The sequence below is a fragment of the Conger conger genome, chromosome 1 (genome assembly GCF_963514075.1).
Source record: "Conger conger chromosome 1, fConCon1.1, whole genome shotgun sequence".
NCBI lineage: Eukaryota > Metazoa > Chordata > Actinopteri > Anguilliformes > Congridae > Conger > Conger conger.
Window position 1 is genome coordinate 84,801,686 of NC_083760.1, and position 19,889 is coordinate 84,821,574.

Below are 19,889 nucleotides of genomic sequence, written 5' to 3' on the forward strand. Positions count from 1 at the left end.
TTTTATTTTTTATATTCATATTATTTTAGTTTTGTTCATAAATCTAAATTTTCCCATGGCTAAAACCCAATATTGCAATTGTAAAGCAACAGGCTAGATTTCCCTATCAGTTTGTATTAAGGGAGGCCAGGCCTCCCCTAGGAAATGAGCTTCTCATTGAAGTCAATGTAATGCATTTTTTTTCATGCCAATATGTGATTGGCCAGATCACTGAAAATGGGTGGGCAACGGAGGCCTGGCCTCACCATGCATTGTGTCCAGGGCTGAAAGATTGACATTTTGTTCGTCCAATCACATGCTACTGGTTCATTTGGAATCAACTATCCTTTCCTTTCCTATTCAACACAGAAGCCATTTTGAGAATTTGCTACTCACTTCAGTCAAACAAACACTCGCCATAGTGGCTACGAGTGTCCTATCAACTTGTGCTTTTCAGGAAATTTAGAGAACACCCCTGGCTATCATCCCTGGAGTTTATAGCTCATTTGGCGAGATTCTTTGCAGAGATTCTGGCGCAATTTGAGATCTTGGGCTGGAGATATGCAGATTCCAGATACTAGGGAGTGAGAATGACATTCAATAGGTCATGTTAGACACCATTTGGGATTTATTGAACAGTTTTATTTTTAATGTAGTCCATTTCGTTTTATTACAAGTCAATTTAATAATCTTCCATATCAAATTACTGAATTGTTGCTCTGTGAGGAAATTCACTCTAAATACGAATAGAGTGCTGCCCTCTAGTGGATAACGTTAACGTTAGATAAAGCCAACTGGAACCATATTTTTACATATTTTATATTAAATATATTGAATAAAACTACATATGATAAAGAAAGTGTTATCTTATCTTTTTTATATGCTAAACTTGATTAAATTGGTGATTACATGTTGAAGCTGTAGAAGAATGAAAAATGTAAGCTAAACAAAATTGTTTTTAACTACATAATTAAAATTCCTGCCTTTTACACATGTTCACTTGGCATTTATATTACATCCAAATGTCATTTCTCAGCTTAATTATCAGGCAGGCTCATAGACTTACAGCAATGTCATTTCTTCAGGAAGGCACAAGGCTAAGCTCTGCACAATGAATTTCATCAGCCAGAACTTTCTGACTGTAGCTTACACTCCAAATAGTATGCCTTTGGCCAGCACAAAGACAGATAAGAGAACAGGGAACATTCCATCGCGAGTGAAGTGAGCAAGCGGAAAAAAATAGCCTCCTCAATTCTGGAAGTCACCAGCCTCCACTGGAGCGTAGCAAGGAAATGGAAAACAGGTGCGATGGATGACAAGTCTAACAAGGAGATTAGTAATCGTACGAAAACATAACTAGACATGACAAGAAAATAAATCGTAACGAGACATAACTAAACATGACAAGAAAATAAATCGTAACGAAACATAACTAAACAACATGACGAACCTAGACTAACATAATACATGATAAGACAATACAAGACTAATACAAAATGAATAAACATAAAACATGGCGAGACAGACCTGAAATGTGAAAAAAATGTTTAATGCTAAATGAACACTGTGCAGTGCTTAAAGTGTAAAATTAAAAATGTCAAATTATGCCTGCATTCTTTGAATTATAAGTGCAGCAAAGTGACTGTGGTGACTTATGATTTCACATAATGTCATTTTTAAAAGAACAAATAGCTTCTGCATTTAAGTTAAGGACAAATGTTGATTGAATCCAGTCAATGTGATTCTAAAGTGCATTTCAGCCCTTCAGCTGAGTGTGTAAGGTTCACATCTGAGTGATTGAAGACAAATTCAGATCTAATCCTGTCTGTACTGCACCCATCTCTGATACTGAGGCATTCTGCACACATTTCAGTTTCAGAAATATGATTACTCAGCGTAGGGGCGCCCCCTGCTGCATATTTCTCAGTGTACCACTTATTCACCTGCAGCACGTCATATTCAGGGCTGATGTTGGCGACCTGCAGACTGGCGTATGTGTCACCGTCCCTCCCTCCCTTTAAAGGAAAAGTCACACAGATGGTGCAAATGTAACATACAGGAGAAATCAGGCTGAGCTGCAGTCAGTGTGTTTCAGAAGAGGAAGAGGAGGAAAGGATGGAGAGACTCACCTTCAGCCTTCTAGACAACCTGGAGACATGAAAATCAGAGTAGAGAGAGAATGTGTTATTGCCTCGGTTTACACAGTATGTCTCTGCAGACCTCAATCATTTACTGTATGGGGTAGTTTTAATGTTAATGACATTTTACTAACAGCATTATTACCTGGTTACAGAGGAATTGGCCCAAGATGACTGGCTACATCCATCCCAAATCAATTTTCATTCACAATGCTGCTTAAAGACAAATATACCATATAAAATATGATATATTCTAATATGAATAACATAATGTATATTTGATCTGCATTAGGTTCACTTTTAAAAGCAGTGCTCAGCTGCTGGGTGGCTCATTCGGTGTAGGCACCATGATGTGGGGCATGGCTGAGCCTCACAGTGTCGGCTCAGATCCTGACTGTTCCAGCGTCGAGGGTGGCCGGTAGCTCCATCGGCCGATATTTCATTAAATAGCTGTGAGGTGGTGATTTTTGTTATTTAAATAAATGCTATTTCGCTATTATTAGCCTACTTTAGCAACTATGTTTTGATGTTAGCTTGGCACATTGAAATAGGTACCAGAACAGTGCTCCAACAGCGACCGTGATGGCACTCCAAATATCATCTTCTGTAATGTCGATTTCATATTCAGACAGTCCAGAGGGCTCGATATCTCTTCATGTTTCTCCACCAGCACAATTTATTTTCTGTCTTGTTTCTCTGTCCCGGTGACTTTCTCTGTCATCTTCTTTCCCTTCACCTTCAGCATATCACAAGATCCGCATGTAAGCACGTTAGCAGGTAGTCAGGCTGTTAGCCATCTGTCAACTAATTTGATGAAGACTTTGTTTGCATAATTGAATCATATGCTGGTGTACTGTACAGTTTTCTTCTGCACTAACTTGGGCCCCAGTGCATTTATAATGATAGCCAGCAGGGTGTGATGTGAATGTATGTTGTTTAGGCCAAACAAAAATTGCAGTGAAACATAACACCAAAAAGAGATTTCAGGAGGACAAGAAAGCACATTCAAAGTGAAATAGTTTTAATAGAGCACAATATGTTGCATTCATTTGGCTGACAGCCCTATGCAGAGTGTCTTGGTATGTGAGAGAAAATAACAATATGAAGTGCTAGATCTGGCAAAAATGTCCATTCCAGTGAGGGTATACGCAACATGGCTACATGCAAATGCTACACAGTTATGCTAACCACAAAAGTTTCGACATAGTCTGAGCCAAGGATGATCCCTGGATTCAATCTCAGTTGAAATGCAAGTGTTCCTATAAAAATAAAAATAAAAAAACTAATTTGGCTGTTGCTGCATTGTCCAAAGTCTGAAGTTAATGAATTGATTCTTTATTCTTTATCTACAGAAGAGTAAAATCGTTAAGGTTGCGCATCCTTATTTTTAAAGACAAAGTTCTGGGTTGACCTCCATTATTTTCTCCAGCGCCACCTGTGAATAGACCACATCGTCACCGTGACCTGCGGCTCCTTCACGGGCATCCTGGCCCTGTGTCTCCACGGAGCGGAGGGAGTGCTTTATCGAGGCGTAATGCATGGTTTCCAGCTCTGCCTTGTTTAGGTCCTCTGCCCGGGGCTGTGGGTCTGTCCCTCCCAGCTGTGGGTCCCTGGGTTGGGTGGTTACCATGGAGTGGTTGGCGTAGACTGGGTCTTCTTCTGCTGGGGGAGGACTCTGCAAAGCGAGCGCTGTTTCTTTTAAAACTGCATTTCTCAACTGCTCCTATCTGGGACATTCTAGATACGATTCCCCTAATGGTGTGTGTGCGTGTGCACATGTCTGTATGTGTGTGTGTGCAAGTGTGTGTGTGCGTGTTCGTGTGTGTGTGTGTTCATGTGTGTGTGTGTGCATGTTCATGTGTATTTGTGTGCGTGTTCATGCATGGGTGTGTGTGTGTGCATGTTCATGGTGTGTGTCTGCATGTTCCTGTGAGTATTTGTGTGTGTGCATGCGTGTGGTGTGTGTGCATGTTCGTGTGTGTTTTCAGGCTGCCAAGGGGACTGTCCCACCTTACATACAATCCTTAATCACTCCCTACTCCCCAGCTAGACCACTCCGGTCTGCCAGCTCTGGTCGCCTTATGGTTCCCTCACTACGTGCACCTGGCAGTCGAGCTGCACGTTCACGCCTGTTTTCCGTTCTGGTTTCTCAGTGGTGGAATGACTTGCCTACCACTGTCAGGACAGCAGAATCCCTCCCCCTATTTCGATGCAGACTAAAAACACACCTTTTCAAACTGTACCTTAGTCCTACCTCCTGACCCCCCCCCCCCCCCTTTCCGATCTCCCTATCCCTCTTGTCTAACCAAAAAAAAAAAAAAAAGATAATAATAATGTAATTGCACTTATGATGACTGTGATTAGAACAGCACTTCATGTGTATTTTACTAGTTATGGATGTGTTGCTTTAACTTGTGGAAAAACCTATGCAAACCAAGTCGCTTTGGATTAAAAGCGTCTGCCAAATGACTAAAATATAATGTAAATATAAATGTTTGTGTGTGTATGTGTGTGTGTTTGTGTGTGTGTGTGTGTGTGTGTGTGCGCGCACGTGTGTGTGTTTGCGCATGTGTGTGTGCGTGTATGGTATGTGTGTGCATGATCATGTGTGTAACTGTGAAACACAGGACTCACCCCTACGGTGTCCTTCCTTCTAGTATCAGTAGACTCACTGTCTCTCTTTTTCCTAAGAAGAACACGCAATAGGTTACCCTTGCCCACTCTCAATGTATAAATTGCCCAACTCAAATTGCAGGGCAGTTAATTTTCCGCGGAATTGGTGACAATGAAAACCTGCATACACACCAGCCCTGCAGGAATGGAATTGCTCACCCCTGCTTTTGAATGGTCTTCATGATGTGGCATATAGTCACAATGGCGCCAACTACAGCAGCAGCACTAATCAGCAGTGCAGTAATGTTGAAACCTGAATGAAGGTCATGTCAGTTAGACGCTGAGGAACAAAAAACGGGAAATTTGGAGAAGCAGAACGATAAAAGCCAGCATTACAAAGGATGCTATTTGGAGTGCCATCACTGTCACAGTTGGAGCTTCTGATACCTATTAGCCTATTTTAATGTGTCAAGCTAACATCAGAACGTAGTTGCTAATTACATTGGTGTCAAATTGATCAGTGAAAGCCGGTTCGATCCCCTGCCCAGGCTGTGTCGAATTGTCCCTGAGCAAGACACCTAACCCCCAAATGCTCCTGACTTGCATGGCAGCCAATTGCTGTTGATGTCAGCCTGGTCATGTCGCCTGTTCCGGCAGTTTATGAGTCATTATAAAAGGATAGAAGTCTTGATGCTGAAATTGCACCTTTGAACACACCTTCAGGTCAATGCTTGATAATGCACCCCTCTGTATATTAGTACACCCTGAGTCATTAAAATATGTGAATTGTGTCCATATACCTGAGTCTGGAGACGGGGCGTGGAGCTGGAGGCTGGAGGTGCCGAGAGCGTTGGTACTGAGGCAGAGGAGAGTGGCCGTGTCTCCCTGTGAGTGGCGCATGGTGAGGGAGCTCCTCAGCCCTGTGTTCCCCAGCTGCTCCTCCCTGATGACTCTGTCAGTAGAGTTAGTGACCCGCAGTCCAGACACACGCCACTCCATGCTGGGAGAGGGATTCCCACGGCTCTCACAGGAGCAGCTGATCTCTGCTGCAGTTCTGCTGCAGCTCCCAGAGCCAGAGATCTGAGGCATGTCTGAACACAGGGTGCCACAGTTACTAATAAAGCAGGACATATAGAGAAGCAAGGGTCCAATACTACACACACACCACATACACACACACTCACACTCACAGGAACAAGCACACTCAAACCACTCAAACACACACACACACACATGAACATGCACACTCATATGCTTATCCAATAGAAAGAGGGCTAGAGGGGTGGAAATGGATGGAATACAAACATTACAGTGGTGTGCCAGCTATGCGACAGATTAGCCTTGGTGGCTAACCATTATTCGAGTGGCTCGACAAATTAAAATTAAAATAATTATTTTAAATATTTATTTTGCTATGTTATTTTTCCTTTATTCTTTCTGAAGGTTTCTGTTTCACCTTAAAAAGACAAAGAAATTATATAATTGATGTGTCCAAACATATAAACTTTAACACAGAGATTAAATGACGGAAAGTTTTGCATCAATATTTTAATTAATTGGATGGAAACAATCAATTATCTCCTGGTCTTATTCTAAAGACAAACACAAATCCAGCTCTCTTACATCGGACTTTGAGAGTCAGACTGGCCTCAGACGTCTGATTGCCTCCTTGTTGCAGTGGGTAAAGTGCCCTACAGGTGATCTTCTGCCTATGGTGGAGGTGGGAAGCAGTGAAGGTCAGAACAGAAGACACAGATGTGGTTTTATCCTCATTCTCTTGCAGTTGATCCACACTGTCACTCAGCCTGGGGGTCCATGTCAGATTTGGGGGGAGTTTGGGACAGGGGGCAGCAGCAGAGCAGCTCAAACTCACAGAGGTCCCCTCCATCACCACCACCTTCTCTGGGGTTAACTTGGGTTTGGGTGGAGAGTCTAGGAGACATGGAGACATGAGGATGGGTTACTGTCTGTCTCAGGATTAGAGTCAAACAGAACTCACTAATTACCACATGAACAGTGTTGGATGAATACATACACAAATTAAAACATAAAAACTGAAAAAGACAATTTGACAACAACATGAAGCACAATTCTTTCCGCAAATAAACAGGTAGCAGCTCAAGTTTTCAAATGTTTTCTGTACTAGTTCATACTCTCATACGTTCTGCAATGCCATGCTATTCATGTATGAGATATTTACGGTATATTTTGAGGTTGAGCTTTCTGAAGAATGGCCGCTTAACTATACACACTCACATTACATTACTATGTACATTACTACTAATACAACAAACAAAAATGTGTCATTGACCAGAAATATCACTACCTGTGATATTAAGTTGAAGAAATGTTCTTCTATAAGACCATTGGATGGGTTCATGTAATCTTAAGTAATATTTATCATGAGCACGTTTTGGAAGGTTCTCTAGGAGTGTAGTGCAGTTCTTGCGCTGCAGGTCTCCAGTGAATGTTTCTTTCAGATGAGATTCAGACTGGCTTTTAGAATCAAACACTACAGTATTATCTTTTTCGCTGAGCCATTGTACTGTAGTCTCAGGCAGATGTCCTTCCCATTCAGACGGGATATCAAATCTGAAGGGAATCAGCACACAGGATCCACGCAGAGCTTTTATACTCTGAGGCATCCAGACTGCCCAATTTTCACCCAGGGCTCCTACAACACACAACACAGCTGTCACAATATTACACTGGTGATCCTACAACACACACGCAACACAGCTCTGTCACAATATTACACTAGTGATCCTACAGCACACACACAACACAGCTCTGTCACAATATTACACTCGTGATCCTACAACACACACACAACACAGCTCTGTCACAATATTACACTAGTGATCCTACAGCACACACACAACACAGCTCTGTCACAATATTTAACTTGTGATCCTAAAGGCTCAATACAGATAAATATGCTAGCACGCTAGCATGCTTTAACATGAGTAAAATCATTGTAAATGCAATACTTCCCATTCAGCCTTTCGACATTTTGACATGCCATTACGTTTTTAAAATAGTTGAATGAAAAATCAACCTCAGAGTATATATGTTCTCGATTGTGCTTGTGTGCTCTTTTACCAGTCATTTTTACTGTGTAGCCAAATGAATTATCAACAATGGCTTTAGGTTGTATTCCTACAAATGTTCCTACATATATTCATTCATGTAGCCAACTGCTTTCTTCCTGCTTTAGTTTCACAAAGTAATTCATATTAGTATTTGGTCAAATCACCATGAAAGCACTATTGTTTAAGCCCCCTGTAATGTAGCAATGCACATTCTATAACCCCACCCACACCAAGCCCTACCTTGCAGCAGGCAGCCAATGAGGATGAGTCTCTCTGCTCCAATCATGTCACAGTATTAGCGAGGAGCAGAGGCACTGGGTGGAGCTGATCTGGAGTGGTGAATCACACTCATCAAATGCTGCAATAGGCAGATGGTTTGTGGGAACCTCCTATTCAGCCCTGTTATAAACCGGCAGAATGGGGCTGATTGCACAGAATTTTACCTGCATTTTAATTGTTCCACTGAAATCCAGAGTTCTTCTCAGTCGTTGTATTTTTTTTTTTGAAAGATATGATTATGCAGGGGGCCCTGTAGCGTCGTGGTTAATGTACATGACTGGGACGGTGGTTTGGTGGTTCAATGCCCAGTGAAGTCACAATGAGATTGATGATACACAATAATACATTTATGTGCTGATGAGAGAACAGGCTCATCTACCCAAGTGGCCTAACTGCTGTGCCGTAAAAGATGAGTCAATGAGTCACTGAATGGTGTTTCATCATTCAGATAGTCCATAGCATCAGATTCAGAGATTATGCTGTACATGCACATATTGACAAGTTGACCATTTTTAAGAAATGCTTTTTTAATTTATTAATTATTGACTAAAATGTGAGCACGCTCAGATTCCTTGCAACTCATGTTCATATGGCAGTAGTGTTTTCAGTGAACATTTAAATCTGGGAGCAAAGGACTTCTGCATACCACTGTTGTTACACATGTTTACTTGCATTATTGTCACCTTGTTATTATCAGCTTTGACCAGCGTGACCCTTCTCCTCTGACCTCTTTCATTAACAATGTGTTTTTGCCTGCAAAACTGCTGCTCGCTGGATGTTTTTGGTTTTTTGCACCATTCTCTCAAATGTTGTGTGTGAAAATCACAGGTGTTTCTGAGATACTGCAACCACCCTGTCTGCCACCAACAATCATTCCATGGTCAAAGTCACTTAGATCACATTTCTTCCCTATTCTGTCATTTGGTCTGAAAAACACCTGACCCTCTAGATGCATTTAGTTGCTGCCACATGATTGTCTGATTAAATATTTGCATTAACAAGAAGGTGTGTAGGTCTACCTAATAAATTGCTCACTGAGTGTATGTAAGTGAGATTGTCAGTAGTATGTATACAACTGTGTAAACTAGCAATGCATATAGTGCAAATGAAACTAGACGACAAACATTATTGTGTTGCTTATTGGCATCACAGCCAAGATGTTCTTACAAAATTAACTCCATCTGAAACTTGTGATCGCGTGTAACAGAGAGCCTCTTGCCGTCAAGTGTTGTTGTCATGTTGTGAATCGTGCGCAGTTTTAAATGTCCGAAAAGATGCATGCAATAGCTCAAGGTGCAGCGTCAAAAATAGCTGAAACAGACAATCATACACTTGATGTAATGCTCCATAATCAGTTCTATATTAACTTTTAAACCAGGTCGGTTGTGCTTTAGATTACTTTCAACAAGTTCATTATTTGTGCAGGCTTTCTGTTTTTACCAATAACGTAGACTCACCATTGTTTAGAACTCGAAGTTAGATCACGATGATCCGAAGAGTGCAATGTTGATGACAAATAAATCAGAAATTACTTCCAGATCAGCGTTTCTTTGTGTAAAGCGTAATTCCTTAGGTTTTCATAAACACTTGGTACGAGTCACGTACGTGATCCATTTCAGCATACAGTGAAGAGGTAATGGTGCTCTCTCATGACAGTGTGGCGGGGAAGCTTCCATAATAAAAAAGCTGCCATAATCAAGAATCTGCCATAATCATAATCATAAACCACATTCCTCAGGAAAAACACTACCATTGAACGGATGCTAACTTCTGGTGGAAGCGGTCGCTTCAAGACGGTAACGTTAGCCTATGTTTGTTGAAATAAACAATTATTTTTACGAAATTAATGTGGAGCATGTAATGGACTCGCAAAGAGCCGGAACTATTTTATGTTGCACTGATACACGGCTATAATGTATGCACGTATGCTGCGCAGTGATATGTTTTACAGTTCGCCCAGTAAACGAAGTGAAACGTTATCTCTGCTCCGTGCTTTATTATTTTATGTAATTGTGTTGCCAGACACAACAGAGCAAATTGTTTTATTTGGACCATTGAGAGTGAGTGTCCGGCAAAGGTCTGTGCAGAGGCATGCAACAAGCAAATCAGAACAAACTGGAACACAACTGTATTTTCAATTTTAAAAAAAAGATTTGTCACAATAATCAATCACACCAATCTTCAACATCTTCGTCACAGTGCTAAAGGAACTAAGCTAACGGCTAGCTAGGGATACTCTTTACCAGTTGGGTGCTGAAGATACTGAGTGAGGGTAGACAGCACTTGACGCCCAAATACGAAGTTAAACATCAAAATGTAAGGCTTGTTGTCAGCTTGAAGAAATGGTATCTGATCTCCAGCAACAATCTATAATTTATTGTGATAGCTGGCTTAATGGAATAGGTAGCGCCGTCTTGAAAGAATGTTTTGATCAAGTTCGCTGTCGATCGGGGCTTCGGACTGGAGTCGGGTAGATTTTATACCTTTTTCTTTTTTTTCTTTTTTTTCCACATGTTCTCATTGTGAAGCATAAATGATTTATAGCTGGACGATAGACGAAAATGTAAAGATTCCAAATCTCCACTTATCTCATTTTTTTTTTATACCAGAAATCGAATCTGATGCAGTTTCTTAATTAAGTGTTCTGTAAAATTGAGTACTGTGCTGTCACCCCCCTTTACAGAGTAGCGTCACGGATATGTGACATACAGCGTCAATGCTCAAATAATAATTTCATTATTATAATATCATTCGGTAAAAAACGAAATCACAGCCATATCGTATCGTGAGAAATACACTTGCATTATTGAGAGGATGCATGCGCTTCAGAACAGTACTTTTTAATTAAATGCTATGCCAGTGGTAGCCTGAAAACACAATCAGTCATTTGACTGAGCCAAGCGTTACACAGGAAGAAATTGACTTACTGTAGCACAGAAGAATATCCAATCTCTCTCCACTCAAGAGCACTCGTACAAACTCACAAAAGAGGAAGCGCTCATATTAATGTGGCGTTTTGAGGAACATGTGTTGCTGAGTATAGTATTGGCTAATATACATAGCACATGTGTGATTAATGTGATATTTCCACCCATTTCTGATAAAGCTAGTGAACTTCAACTTCTTCTATGTCATGATACAATAGTATTAACAAAAATACAAAATTCGTGTTACAATTGTTGCTCTGATCATTAAACTACTTTGGCTTCATGACACAGTAACAGAGAATTCAATCAGAATAAGCCAATCAGCATTAATGCCCAGTCAGCAGACTGTGAAAATGAGCTACTGCAGGAATACATCTGTTTCCATTGTATTTAACCAGGATCTGGCATGACAATAATAATAATAATAATAATAATAATAATAATAATAATAATAATAATAGATTTTATTTTATGTTCTTGTGTATTTTGCTAGTTTCTGGATGTGATGCTTTGACTTATGGTAGAACCTATGCACTTGTAAGTCGCTTTGGATTAAAAGCGTCTGCCAAATGACTAAAATGTAAATGTAAATTTGTGGGCTCCTTTCAGAGCACTCAAGGACACCTTACAAGACACAGTAAAAACATCATATAAAAACTAATCAATCAATAGCACCAACATGTTATATACAACAATACATATAAAATTATCAACATAAAGCATAAAACTCATCAATCAGGGTCAGGTTAAATATGCCAGTGTGAAAAGGTGTGTCTTGAGTCTAGATTTAAAAGTGAGGAGAGTGTCAATGTTGCGAATGTCTTGTGGCAGAGAGTTCCAGAGGCGGGGGGCAGGACGACTAAAGGCTCTAGATCCCATGGTGGTCAGGCGGGGGGGCAGATGGTGTGGCAAGTAAGGAGGCAGCGGAGGATCTGAGAGTATGTGAGGGAATGTGGCTATGGAGGAGTTCAGAGAGATATGAAGGTGCCATGTTATGAAGGGGTTTGAATGAGGGTTGAGGAATTTAATGACGTTGCATTGTTATGTAGGGATGTGGTGTTTTATTTTGAAGCACTTTGTAACCCAAGTTTTAAAAGGTGCTATATAAATAAAGACTGACTTACTTTCTTACTTACGTTTACTCGAGAAATATATATTAGAATTAGATCCTTATGGAAAGACCTTTTCTCATGTATGTTCTGTGATTCAAATGTTATTATTTTTACTGTCCTTTTGAGACTGTGCTTCTCTGCATGTTTTTACTGTACTCGCTCCCACCATAATTTACATCACACAGCAAGCACACACACACACCCACATACACACACACACACACACACACACACACATATGCATGCATTCATTCACACACACACACACACACACACACACACACACACACACACACACACACACACACATATGCATGCATTCATGCACGTACAAGCATACATTGTACCAAATGTACTGGTCATTATTGACTTACTGTATGAATCACTACACTATAAAGACGATGTAGTTACAATTTGTGTAAAAATATTACAATATTATAAACTATTTAAATAATTATGAAATGCATGAAACTAATATTAGAGAATGTTGTCCTATGGTAAATGGTTGGCATTTATATAGCGCCTTTATCCAAAGCGCTGTTCAGTTTATGCTTCTCATTCACCCATTCATACACACTCACACAGCATGCAAGGCACCAATCTGTTATGTTCCTGTGTTCTGTGTGTTAGTTAATCATTGTTTTTTATCTTTAGTCTTGTAATTTATTATTTTTCATATTCATGTCTGGTGTTTTGTTTATATTCATTAGTCTTTGCACTCGTCTTCCCCTGTGATGTCTGAGTCTGAATGTTTACTAGTCCAGCCACTCCCTTGTCTGCGTGCCCCACTATTCGGGTGTTTACAGTAGTTCCGGGGTTCAATCTTCCTTCCAATCTTGCATTCTTTCCTTCCTGCTTTCTCTCCATTTCATGTTTGTACATAGCACTAATATACTAATCCCAACTAACATAGAATGTGTACAGTACTAATTATACTAACACACTAATATGTTTGTCAAACTAACAAACTAACATTGACTAGTTTTGGGTATTTGTAATTTAAATCACTTAACTAACTTACTAATGCATCTCCAGTTTCAATTATGTTCTGTAACTCCGCCTCCCTATTCTATCACTGATTACTTGCTTAGTTTCAGCAAAGTATTCGCACCTGTCTCTCTGTATCTCTGCATCTCCTGATTCTCTGCAAATTGTCTACTCCCTAGTCCGGAGCCGTTTGTATTTCATGTGTGTCTGTGTGAATCCAGTCCACGTTTTCGTTTCCCCCTCGTTATACCGCCCTCACTCCCATGCCCCGCCTAGTTTGTCTCATTCCCCTATGTATTTATACCTGTCCTTTTCATTTGCACACTGCTAATTCGTCTTGTCCTGTCTTTTGAGTCCCGAGCCCTGTATTCCTTTCCCCGGTTCTAGCCTCCTTGTTCCCTAGTCTTTGCCCTTGTTCCAGAGTCCTTGCCCTTGTTTTTCAGAATTTCCGGTTTTGACCCCTGCCTGCTTCCCTGGACTCTTCTTTGCTTGTTGGATATTTGTACCTCTGCCTTTTTGGACTGACCCCCTGATTTTTGACCCTGGCCTGTTTTTTGACTCCGCTCTGTCTGCCCCTGCTGTTGCAATTAAGTCTGCCATTTATTTTCCTTCACCCGTCTGCTTTTGGTTCCTCTGTTCCCCCTGGCGTAACACAACCAGCTTGTGTATCAGAAGTATCATTCGTGTTTCAAAAGTAATCAATGATGAACCAGCAAACTTTTATTTATTTATTTCACGGGTAATGTCGACAGATTAACAGAGCAATCATAAAAGAGAATTGTTGTCGTACTGTATATACAATAGTTTTTACCTTAATTTAAACAAATCCAATATTAATGCCCATCCAGTCTTTTCTTTATCATGGCATCACAGAAAATACCTAAATACTGAAATCATATCCTGCTGTAGGTTTTCTGTAGGTTTACTGTAAAACCTACAGTATTTTAAGCCAAAGTTATGGGTATCAGGATGGAGAAAAAATGAAACAGTGAAAAAATAATCTAATTTTAACCTCAATGCTCTGACCTCAATGCTGTGCCCTTTTCTTATATAGTCTAAAACAGGAAGTGAAAGATAAAAAACTGCCCTTTCATGCAGGAGTAAAAAAGTTTCACATACGTCCGTAATGCAGTCAGTCTGCAGATTAAATAAAGACAGATAAAAATTTTACAAAAATGGCATCAAACAGCACATTTCCATTTGAATTTATTCATTTATTTATTTATTTTATGCTTTAGTCAAGATTCCATTCCAAGGACAACTCTTGGTTTCCTCTCTGAAAATTCACACGGTTGCAGAAAAACAGGTAACTGCCAAATTTACAGTGGGGTGCAAAGATTTTGGCACCCCTGCTCAAACTGCCTTTTAAAATTAATGTCTAAGCAAGCCTGATCTCTAAATCATTAAACATGACACATTTCTTCAAATTTAAAGCAACATCACATTTATTTTAATTCTTTAGTTTCAAAAAAAGTCGCAATGCAAAAGTCTGGGAGCCCTGTCAATGAGTACTCTGTAACTCATTTTTTCAATTCTTGGTTTTAGAATTTTCCCCATTCTTCCTGGCAGAACACCACTAGCTCAGAAATATTCTTCTGCATGCCAAATGCCACATTTTTAGGCCCCTTTTCCTTTTTACTATTTTTAAACAATAAAAAAATGAAAATACAATTTGCAGGAAGAATGTTTAACTGTACCATTTAGAGTTCAGGTTTACGTTTGATCATGTTTGCTTTTTGATCATGCTTTTAAAGACACCAGCTTTTAAGGAAACACAACAAGCTCATAGTTTTAATGAGCCACTGCGTCTGCCTCAGTTTCCATCTCCAGTGTTCTGGTAGTCATCAGCCTCTTCTTGTGCAGTCACAGTGTCTTTCTGGTGTTTGTTTTTAACCTACGATATGGAGCATACAGACGCACACACAGACATGCACACACACACACACACACACACACACACAAACGGACATGCACACACACATACACACACACACAGACATGCACACACACACACACACACACACACACAGTCTTAGGGCAGTGCTTCTGTTCATATTGAGAGTAAAATGTGGGGGGAAAAAAACTCTTTCATTGCTAAATGAACACTGCTCAGTGCTTAAAGTGAAAAATTAAAAATATGTCCAATTATGCCTGCATTCTTTGAATTATAAGTGCAGCAAAGTGACTGTGGTGATTTATGATTTCACATAATGTCATTTTTAAAAGGACAAAAAGCTTCTGCATTTAAGTTAAGGACAAATGTTGACTGAATGCAGTCAATGTGATTCTACAGTGCATTTCAGCCCTTCAGCTGAGTGTGCAAGGTTCACCTCTGAGTGATTGAAGACAAATTCAGATCTAATCCTGTCTGTACTGCACCCATCTCTGATACAGGGACGGCCTGTAAATGACTGGGACACGCAAGGTCGGTGGTTCTAATCCTGGTGTAGCTACAATAAGATCTGCACAGCCGTTGGGCCCTTGAGCAAGGCCCTTAACCCTGCATTACTCCAGAGGAGGATTGTCTCCTGCTTACTCTAATCAACTGTATGTCGCTCTGGATAAGAGCGTCTGCCAAATGCCAATAATGTAAAGTAATGTAATAATGAGGCATTCTGCACACATTTAATTTCCAGAAATATGATTACTCAGCGTACTGGCGCCCCCTGCTGCATATTTCTCAGTGTCCCACTTATTCACCTGCAGCACGTCATATTCAGGGCTGATGTTGGCGAGCTGCAGACTGCCGTATGTGTCACCGTCCCTCCCTCCCTTTAAAGGAAAAGTCACACAGATGGTGCAAATGTAACATACAGGAGAAATCAGGCTGAGCTGCAGTCAGTGTGTTTCAGAAGAGGAAGAGGAGGAAAGGATGGAGAGACTCACCTTCAGTCTTCTAGACAACCTGGAGACGTGAAAATCAGAGTAGAGAGAGAATGTTATTTTTGCTCGGTTTGCAGACCTCAATCATTTACTGTATGGGGTAGTTTGAATGTTACTGACATTTTACTAACAGCATAACTGTTACAGAGCAATTGGGTCAAGATGACTGGCAACATCCATCCCAAATCAATTTTCATTCACAATGGTGCTTCAAGAAAAAATAAAATATAATAATATTATAATATGAATAACAGAATAATGCATATTTTATCTGCATTAAGTTCACTTTTAAAAGCAGTGCTCAGATGCTGGATGGCTCATTCGGTGCAGGTGTTTTTCAGGTTCTGTATTCTGCCTATGTTGTTAGCGTTTTCATGTTTTTGTTACCTCCATGCACACCATAGTCTCCCTGTCACTTCATTCATTCATTTCACCTGTTTCACTTCCTGATTGTTTCCCCACCTGATTCCCATTCCCTCTCGTTACTTGTGAATAAAAACCCCTCTGTTTGTGCAGTTAGTTGCCAGATTGTTATGTGTTTATTCCCTACTCTCCAGCGTTTTCGTATTGATACCTGTTTTGGCCTGTTTAGTCCCCGACCATCAAGCTAAGCTTATTCCTTCTGTCTTGTTCTGACCCGTAGTTTTTCGACCTGTTTCTGTTTTCTGGATTGTGTTTCTGTTAAATTAGCCCATTTGTTTTCGACCCATTGCCTGTGACCGCGACTGTTCTTTGGATTATAAAATCTGGTTGCTGGAGAACTGACCCTTTGCCTGGACTATCGCACACAAACTGCCTTATCCCTGCTATAACTGTTTTCTGGCTATTGACCCTCGCTGTACGAACCTACCCTGAGAAAATAAAGACCTTATTTTCTAAAGAACTTTCATTGTGGTCCCGCTATTGGATCCACCGTTCTGAGCGCTTGATAGAAGGCACCATGATGTGGGGCATGGATGAGCCACAGTGTCGGGTCAGAGCCTGACTGTTCCAGCGTCGAGGGTGGCCAGTAGCTCCACAGGCTAGCAGTCAGTTAGCAGTGTGTTCATTACGATTTAGCCGATACAATATATTTAACCAGATTCTCCACCCCAGTTGGGTACCAAATATATATATTTACTGACCTTTTATTTTTGTGGAGACAGAATCCAACAGTCAGCACATTCAGACAAATCAGTGCTACAATGATAACATATAGCAGTGGTTGCAGGTGTACTCCTGGAAAAAAAAGTCATAATGGTTGGACCTTATTCATGCCTAAACAATACTGATACGACATCAGACTTTACTCATTGACAGAAACCCAACAGAGTGCTGTGTATGAAAAGGTTAAATGTTGATTCCTCCCGTATTACACTTTAATTTGAGTATTCTAATCTTCCAATTCCATTTATTGAGTTGAATGTCATTCAGATCCTGGAAACACATCACTAGAAAAATTATGTTGATGTGTGATATCCTGCTGTAGGTTTTCTGTAGGAAACCAACAGTATTGTAAGCCAAAGTTAAGGGTATCAGGGTGGAGTGAAAGTGAGACACTTAAAAAAAACACTTTAATAAGCTGTCGTGAATGGTAATAACAGTGTTGCATCAAGTTTATAACTGCGTTGTGCAGACTTTACAGCATACAGTTGAAGTATTTCAAACAGCCATTCAGTATATGAACATACCTGACTGTTGCTGTGGAGACGGGACACAGTGCTGGAGGCTGGAGGTGCCGAGAGCGTTGGTACTGAGGCAGAGGAGAGTGGCCGTGTCTCCCTGTGAGTGGCGCATGGTGAGGGAGCTCCTCAGCCCTGTGTTCCCCAGCTGCTCCTCCCTGATGACTCTGTCAGTAGAGTTAGTGACCCGCAGTCCAGACACACGCCACTCCATGCTGGGAGAGGGATTCCCACGGCTCTCACAGGAGCAGCTGATCTCTGCTGCAGTTCTGCTGCAGCTCCCAGAGCCAGAGATCTGAGGCATGTCTGAACACAGGGTGCCACAGTTAGTAACAACACAGCTCTATACTGTATAAAATGAATATGATATAATTATCAAACACTGAACTTACATATCACATTCAGCAGTACAGTTGTTGAGTTCTCCTTGCCATGTTCATTCTGTGCTTCACAGTAGTACTGTTCACTGCCACTGGACTCAGTCACATTGAAGGTGAGATTCTGTCCAGTTCCTACAGTGTTCATCTCTGTCCCATTCACTCTATACCAGGTGTAGTTCTGAACTGGTGGGCTGGCTTTACTGCTGCAGGTCAGAGTCACTGTGCTGCCCTCTAACACTGAACCAGAGGGACTGACTGACACTGAGGTCTTCTTTGGAGGATCTAGGAGTTATGAGAATACAAATGCAATATGTTTTTGTTGCTAATTCTGTACAGCGTATTAACCATGGGATCAGCTTGAAGAAATACTGTTATCATTATTATTACAATTATTATCATAATGCCTTGATTTAATCAATCTAAGAATAATAGTGTGAAATGTTGCTGTCTTACATCGGACTTTGAGAGTCAGACTGGCCTCAGACGTCTGATTGCCTCCTTGTTGCAGTGTGTAAAGTGCCCTGCAGGTGATCTTCTGCCTATGGTAGAGGTGGGAAGCAGTGAAGGTCAGAACAGAAGACACAGATGTGGTTTTATCCTCATTCTCTTGCAGTTGATCCACACTGTCACTCAGCCTGGGGGTCCATGTCAGATTTGGGGGGAGTTTGGGACAGGGGGCTGCAGCAGAGCAGCTCAAACTCACAGAGGTCCCCTCCATCACCTCCAGCTTCTCTGTGGTTAACTTGGGTTTGGGTGGAGAGTCTAGGAGACATGGAGACATGAGGATGGGTTACTGTCTGTCTCAGGATTGGAGTCAAACAGAACTCATTAATTACCACATGAACAGTGTTGGATGAACACACATACAAATGAAAACATAAAAACTGAAGAAGACAAGAAAAACTATGTTGATGCGCGAAATCCTGCTCTAGGTTTTCTGTAGGAAACCAACAGTATTGTAAGCCAAAGTTAAGGGTATCAGGGTGGAATAAAAGTCAGACACTTAAAAAAACACTTTAATAAGCTGTCGTGAATGATAATAATAGTGTTACATCAAGTTTATAACTGTGTTGTGCAGGCTTTACAGCATACAGTTGAAGTATTTCAAACAGCCATTCAGTATATGAACATACCTGACTGTTGCTGTGGAGACGAGACACAGAGCTGGAGGCTGGAGGTGCCGAGAGCGTTGGTACTGAGGCAGAGGAGAGTGGCCGTGTCTCCCTGTGAGTGGCGCATGGTGAGGGAGCTCCTCAGGCCTGTGTTCCCCAGCTGCTCCTCCCTGATGACTCTGTCAGTAGAGTTAGTGACCCGCAGTCCAGACACACGCCACTCCATGCTGGGAGAGGGATTCCCACGGCTCTCACAGGAGCAGCTGATCTCTGCTGCAGTTCTGCTGCAGCTCCCAGAGCCAGAGATCTGAGGCATGTCTGAACACAGGGTGCCACAGTTAGTAACAACACAGCTCTATACTGTATAAAATGAATATGATATAATTATCAAACACTGAACTTACATATCACATTCAGCAGTACAGTTGTTGAGTTCTCCTTGCCATGTTCATTCTGAGCTTTACAGTAGTACTGTTCACTGCCACTGGACTCAGTCACATTGAAGGTGAGATTCTGTCCAGTTCCTACAGTGTTCATCTCTGTCCCATTCACTCTATACCAGGTGTAGTTCTGCACTGGTGGGCTGGCTTCACTGCTGCAGGTCAGAGTCACTGAGCTGCCCTCTAACACTGAACCAGAGGGACTGACTGACACTGACGTGTTCTTAGGAGGATCTAGGAGATATGAGAATACAAATGCAATATGTTTTCGTTGCTAATTCTGTAC

At 41.0% G+C, this 19,889-nt stretch overlaps 2 protein-coding genes across 2 annotated transcripts; both read right to left on the reverse strand.

Moving 5' to 3' along the window:
- Positions 1-3,504: 3,504 nt before the first annotated feature.
- LOC133138388 (sialic acid-binding Ig-like lectin 10) lies at positions 3,505-6,992 on the reverse strand. Its single transcript, XM_061257146.1, has 5 exons — positions 6,354-6,992; positions 5,531-5,821; positions 4,950-5,043; positions 4,752-4,803; positions 3,505-3,792 (listed from the first exon to the last, which is right to left on the reverse strand). The coding sequence occupies exons 1-5, from the start codon at positions 6,679-6,681 to the stop codon at positions 3,505-3,507; spliced, it is 1,053 nt and encodes a 350-aa protein (XP_061113130.1). The 5' UTR covers positions 6,682-6,992.
- A 6,842-nt stretch (positions 6,993-13,834) lies between these two features.
- Positions 13,835-19,601, reverse strand: LOC133128474 (hemicentin-1-like). Its single transcript, XM_061242043.1, has 9 exons — positions 19,568-19,601; positions 19,185-19,481; positions 18,505-18,813; positions 18,064-18,333; positions 17,681-17,977; positions 17,135-17,228; positions 16,014-16,032; positions 15,828-15,899; positions 13,835-15,021 (listed from the first exon to the last, which is right to left on the reverse strand). Exons 2-9 carry the CDS (start codon positions 19,477-19,479, stop codon positions 14,941-14,943), a joined length of 1,437 nt encoding a protein of 478 aa, XP_061098027.1. The 5' UTR covers positions 19,480-19,481; positions 19,568-19,601; the 3' UTR covers positions 13,835-14,940.
- Positions 19,602-19,889: the final 288 nt, after the last annotated feature.

Excerpts from the sequence above, each read along its gene's own strand:
- LOC133138388 (XM_061257146.1), bottom strand. The coding sequence starts at position 6,681 with ATGTCTCCATGTCTCCTAGACTCTCCACCCAAACCCAAGTTAACCCCA. Across the intron at positions 5,822-6,353 it reads TCTGACTCTCAAAGTCCGAT|ACATGCCTCAGATCTCTGGC; the intron begins GTAAGAGAGCTG and ends CCCTGTGTTCAG. Across the intron at positions 3,793-4,751 it reads GAAGGAAGGACACCGTAGGG|AGTCCTCCCCCAGCAGAAGA; the intron begins GTGAGTCCTGTG and ends CTCGCTTTGCAG.
- LOC133128474 (XM_061242043.1), bottom strand. The coding sequence starts at position 19,479 with ATGCCTCAGATCTCTGGCTCTGGGAGCTGCAGCAGAACTGCAGCAGAG. Across the intron at positions 18,334-18,504 it reads TCTGACTCTCAAAGTCCGAT|ATCCTCCAAAGAAGACCTCA; the intron begins GTAAGACAGCAA and ends CATAACTCCTAG. Across the intron at positions 17,978-18,063 it reads TGTACTGCTGAATGTGATAT|ACATGCCTCAGATCTCTGGC; the intron begins GTAAGTTCAGTG and ends CCCTGTGTTCAG.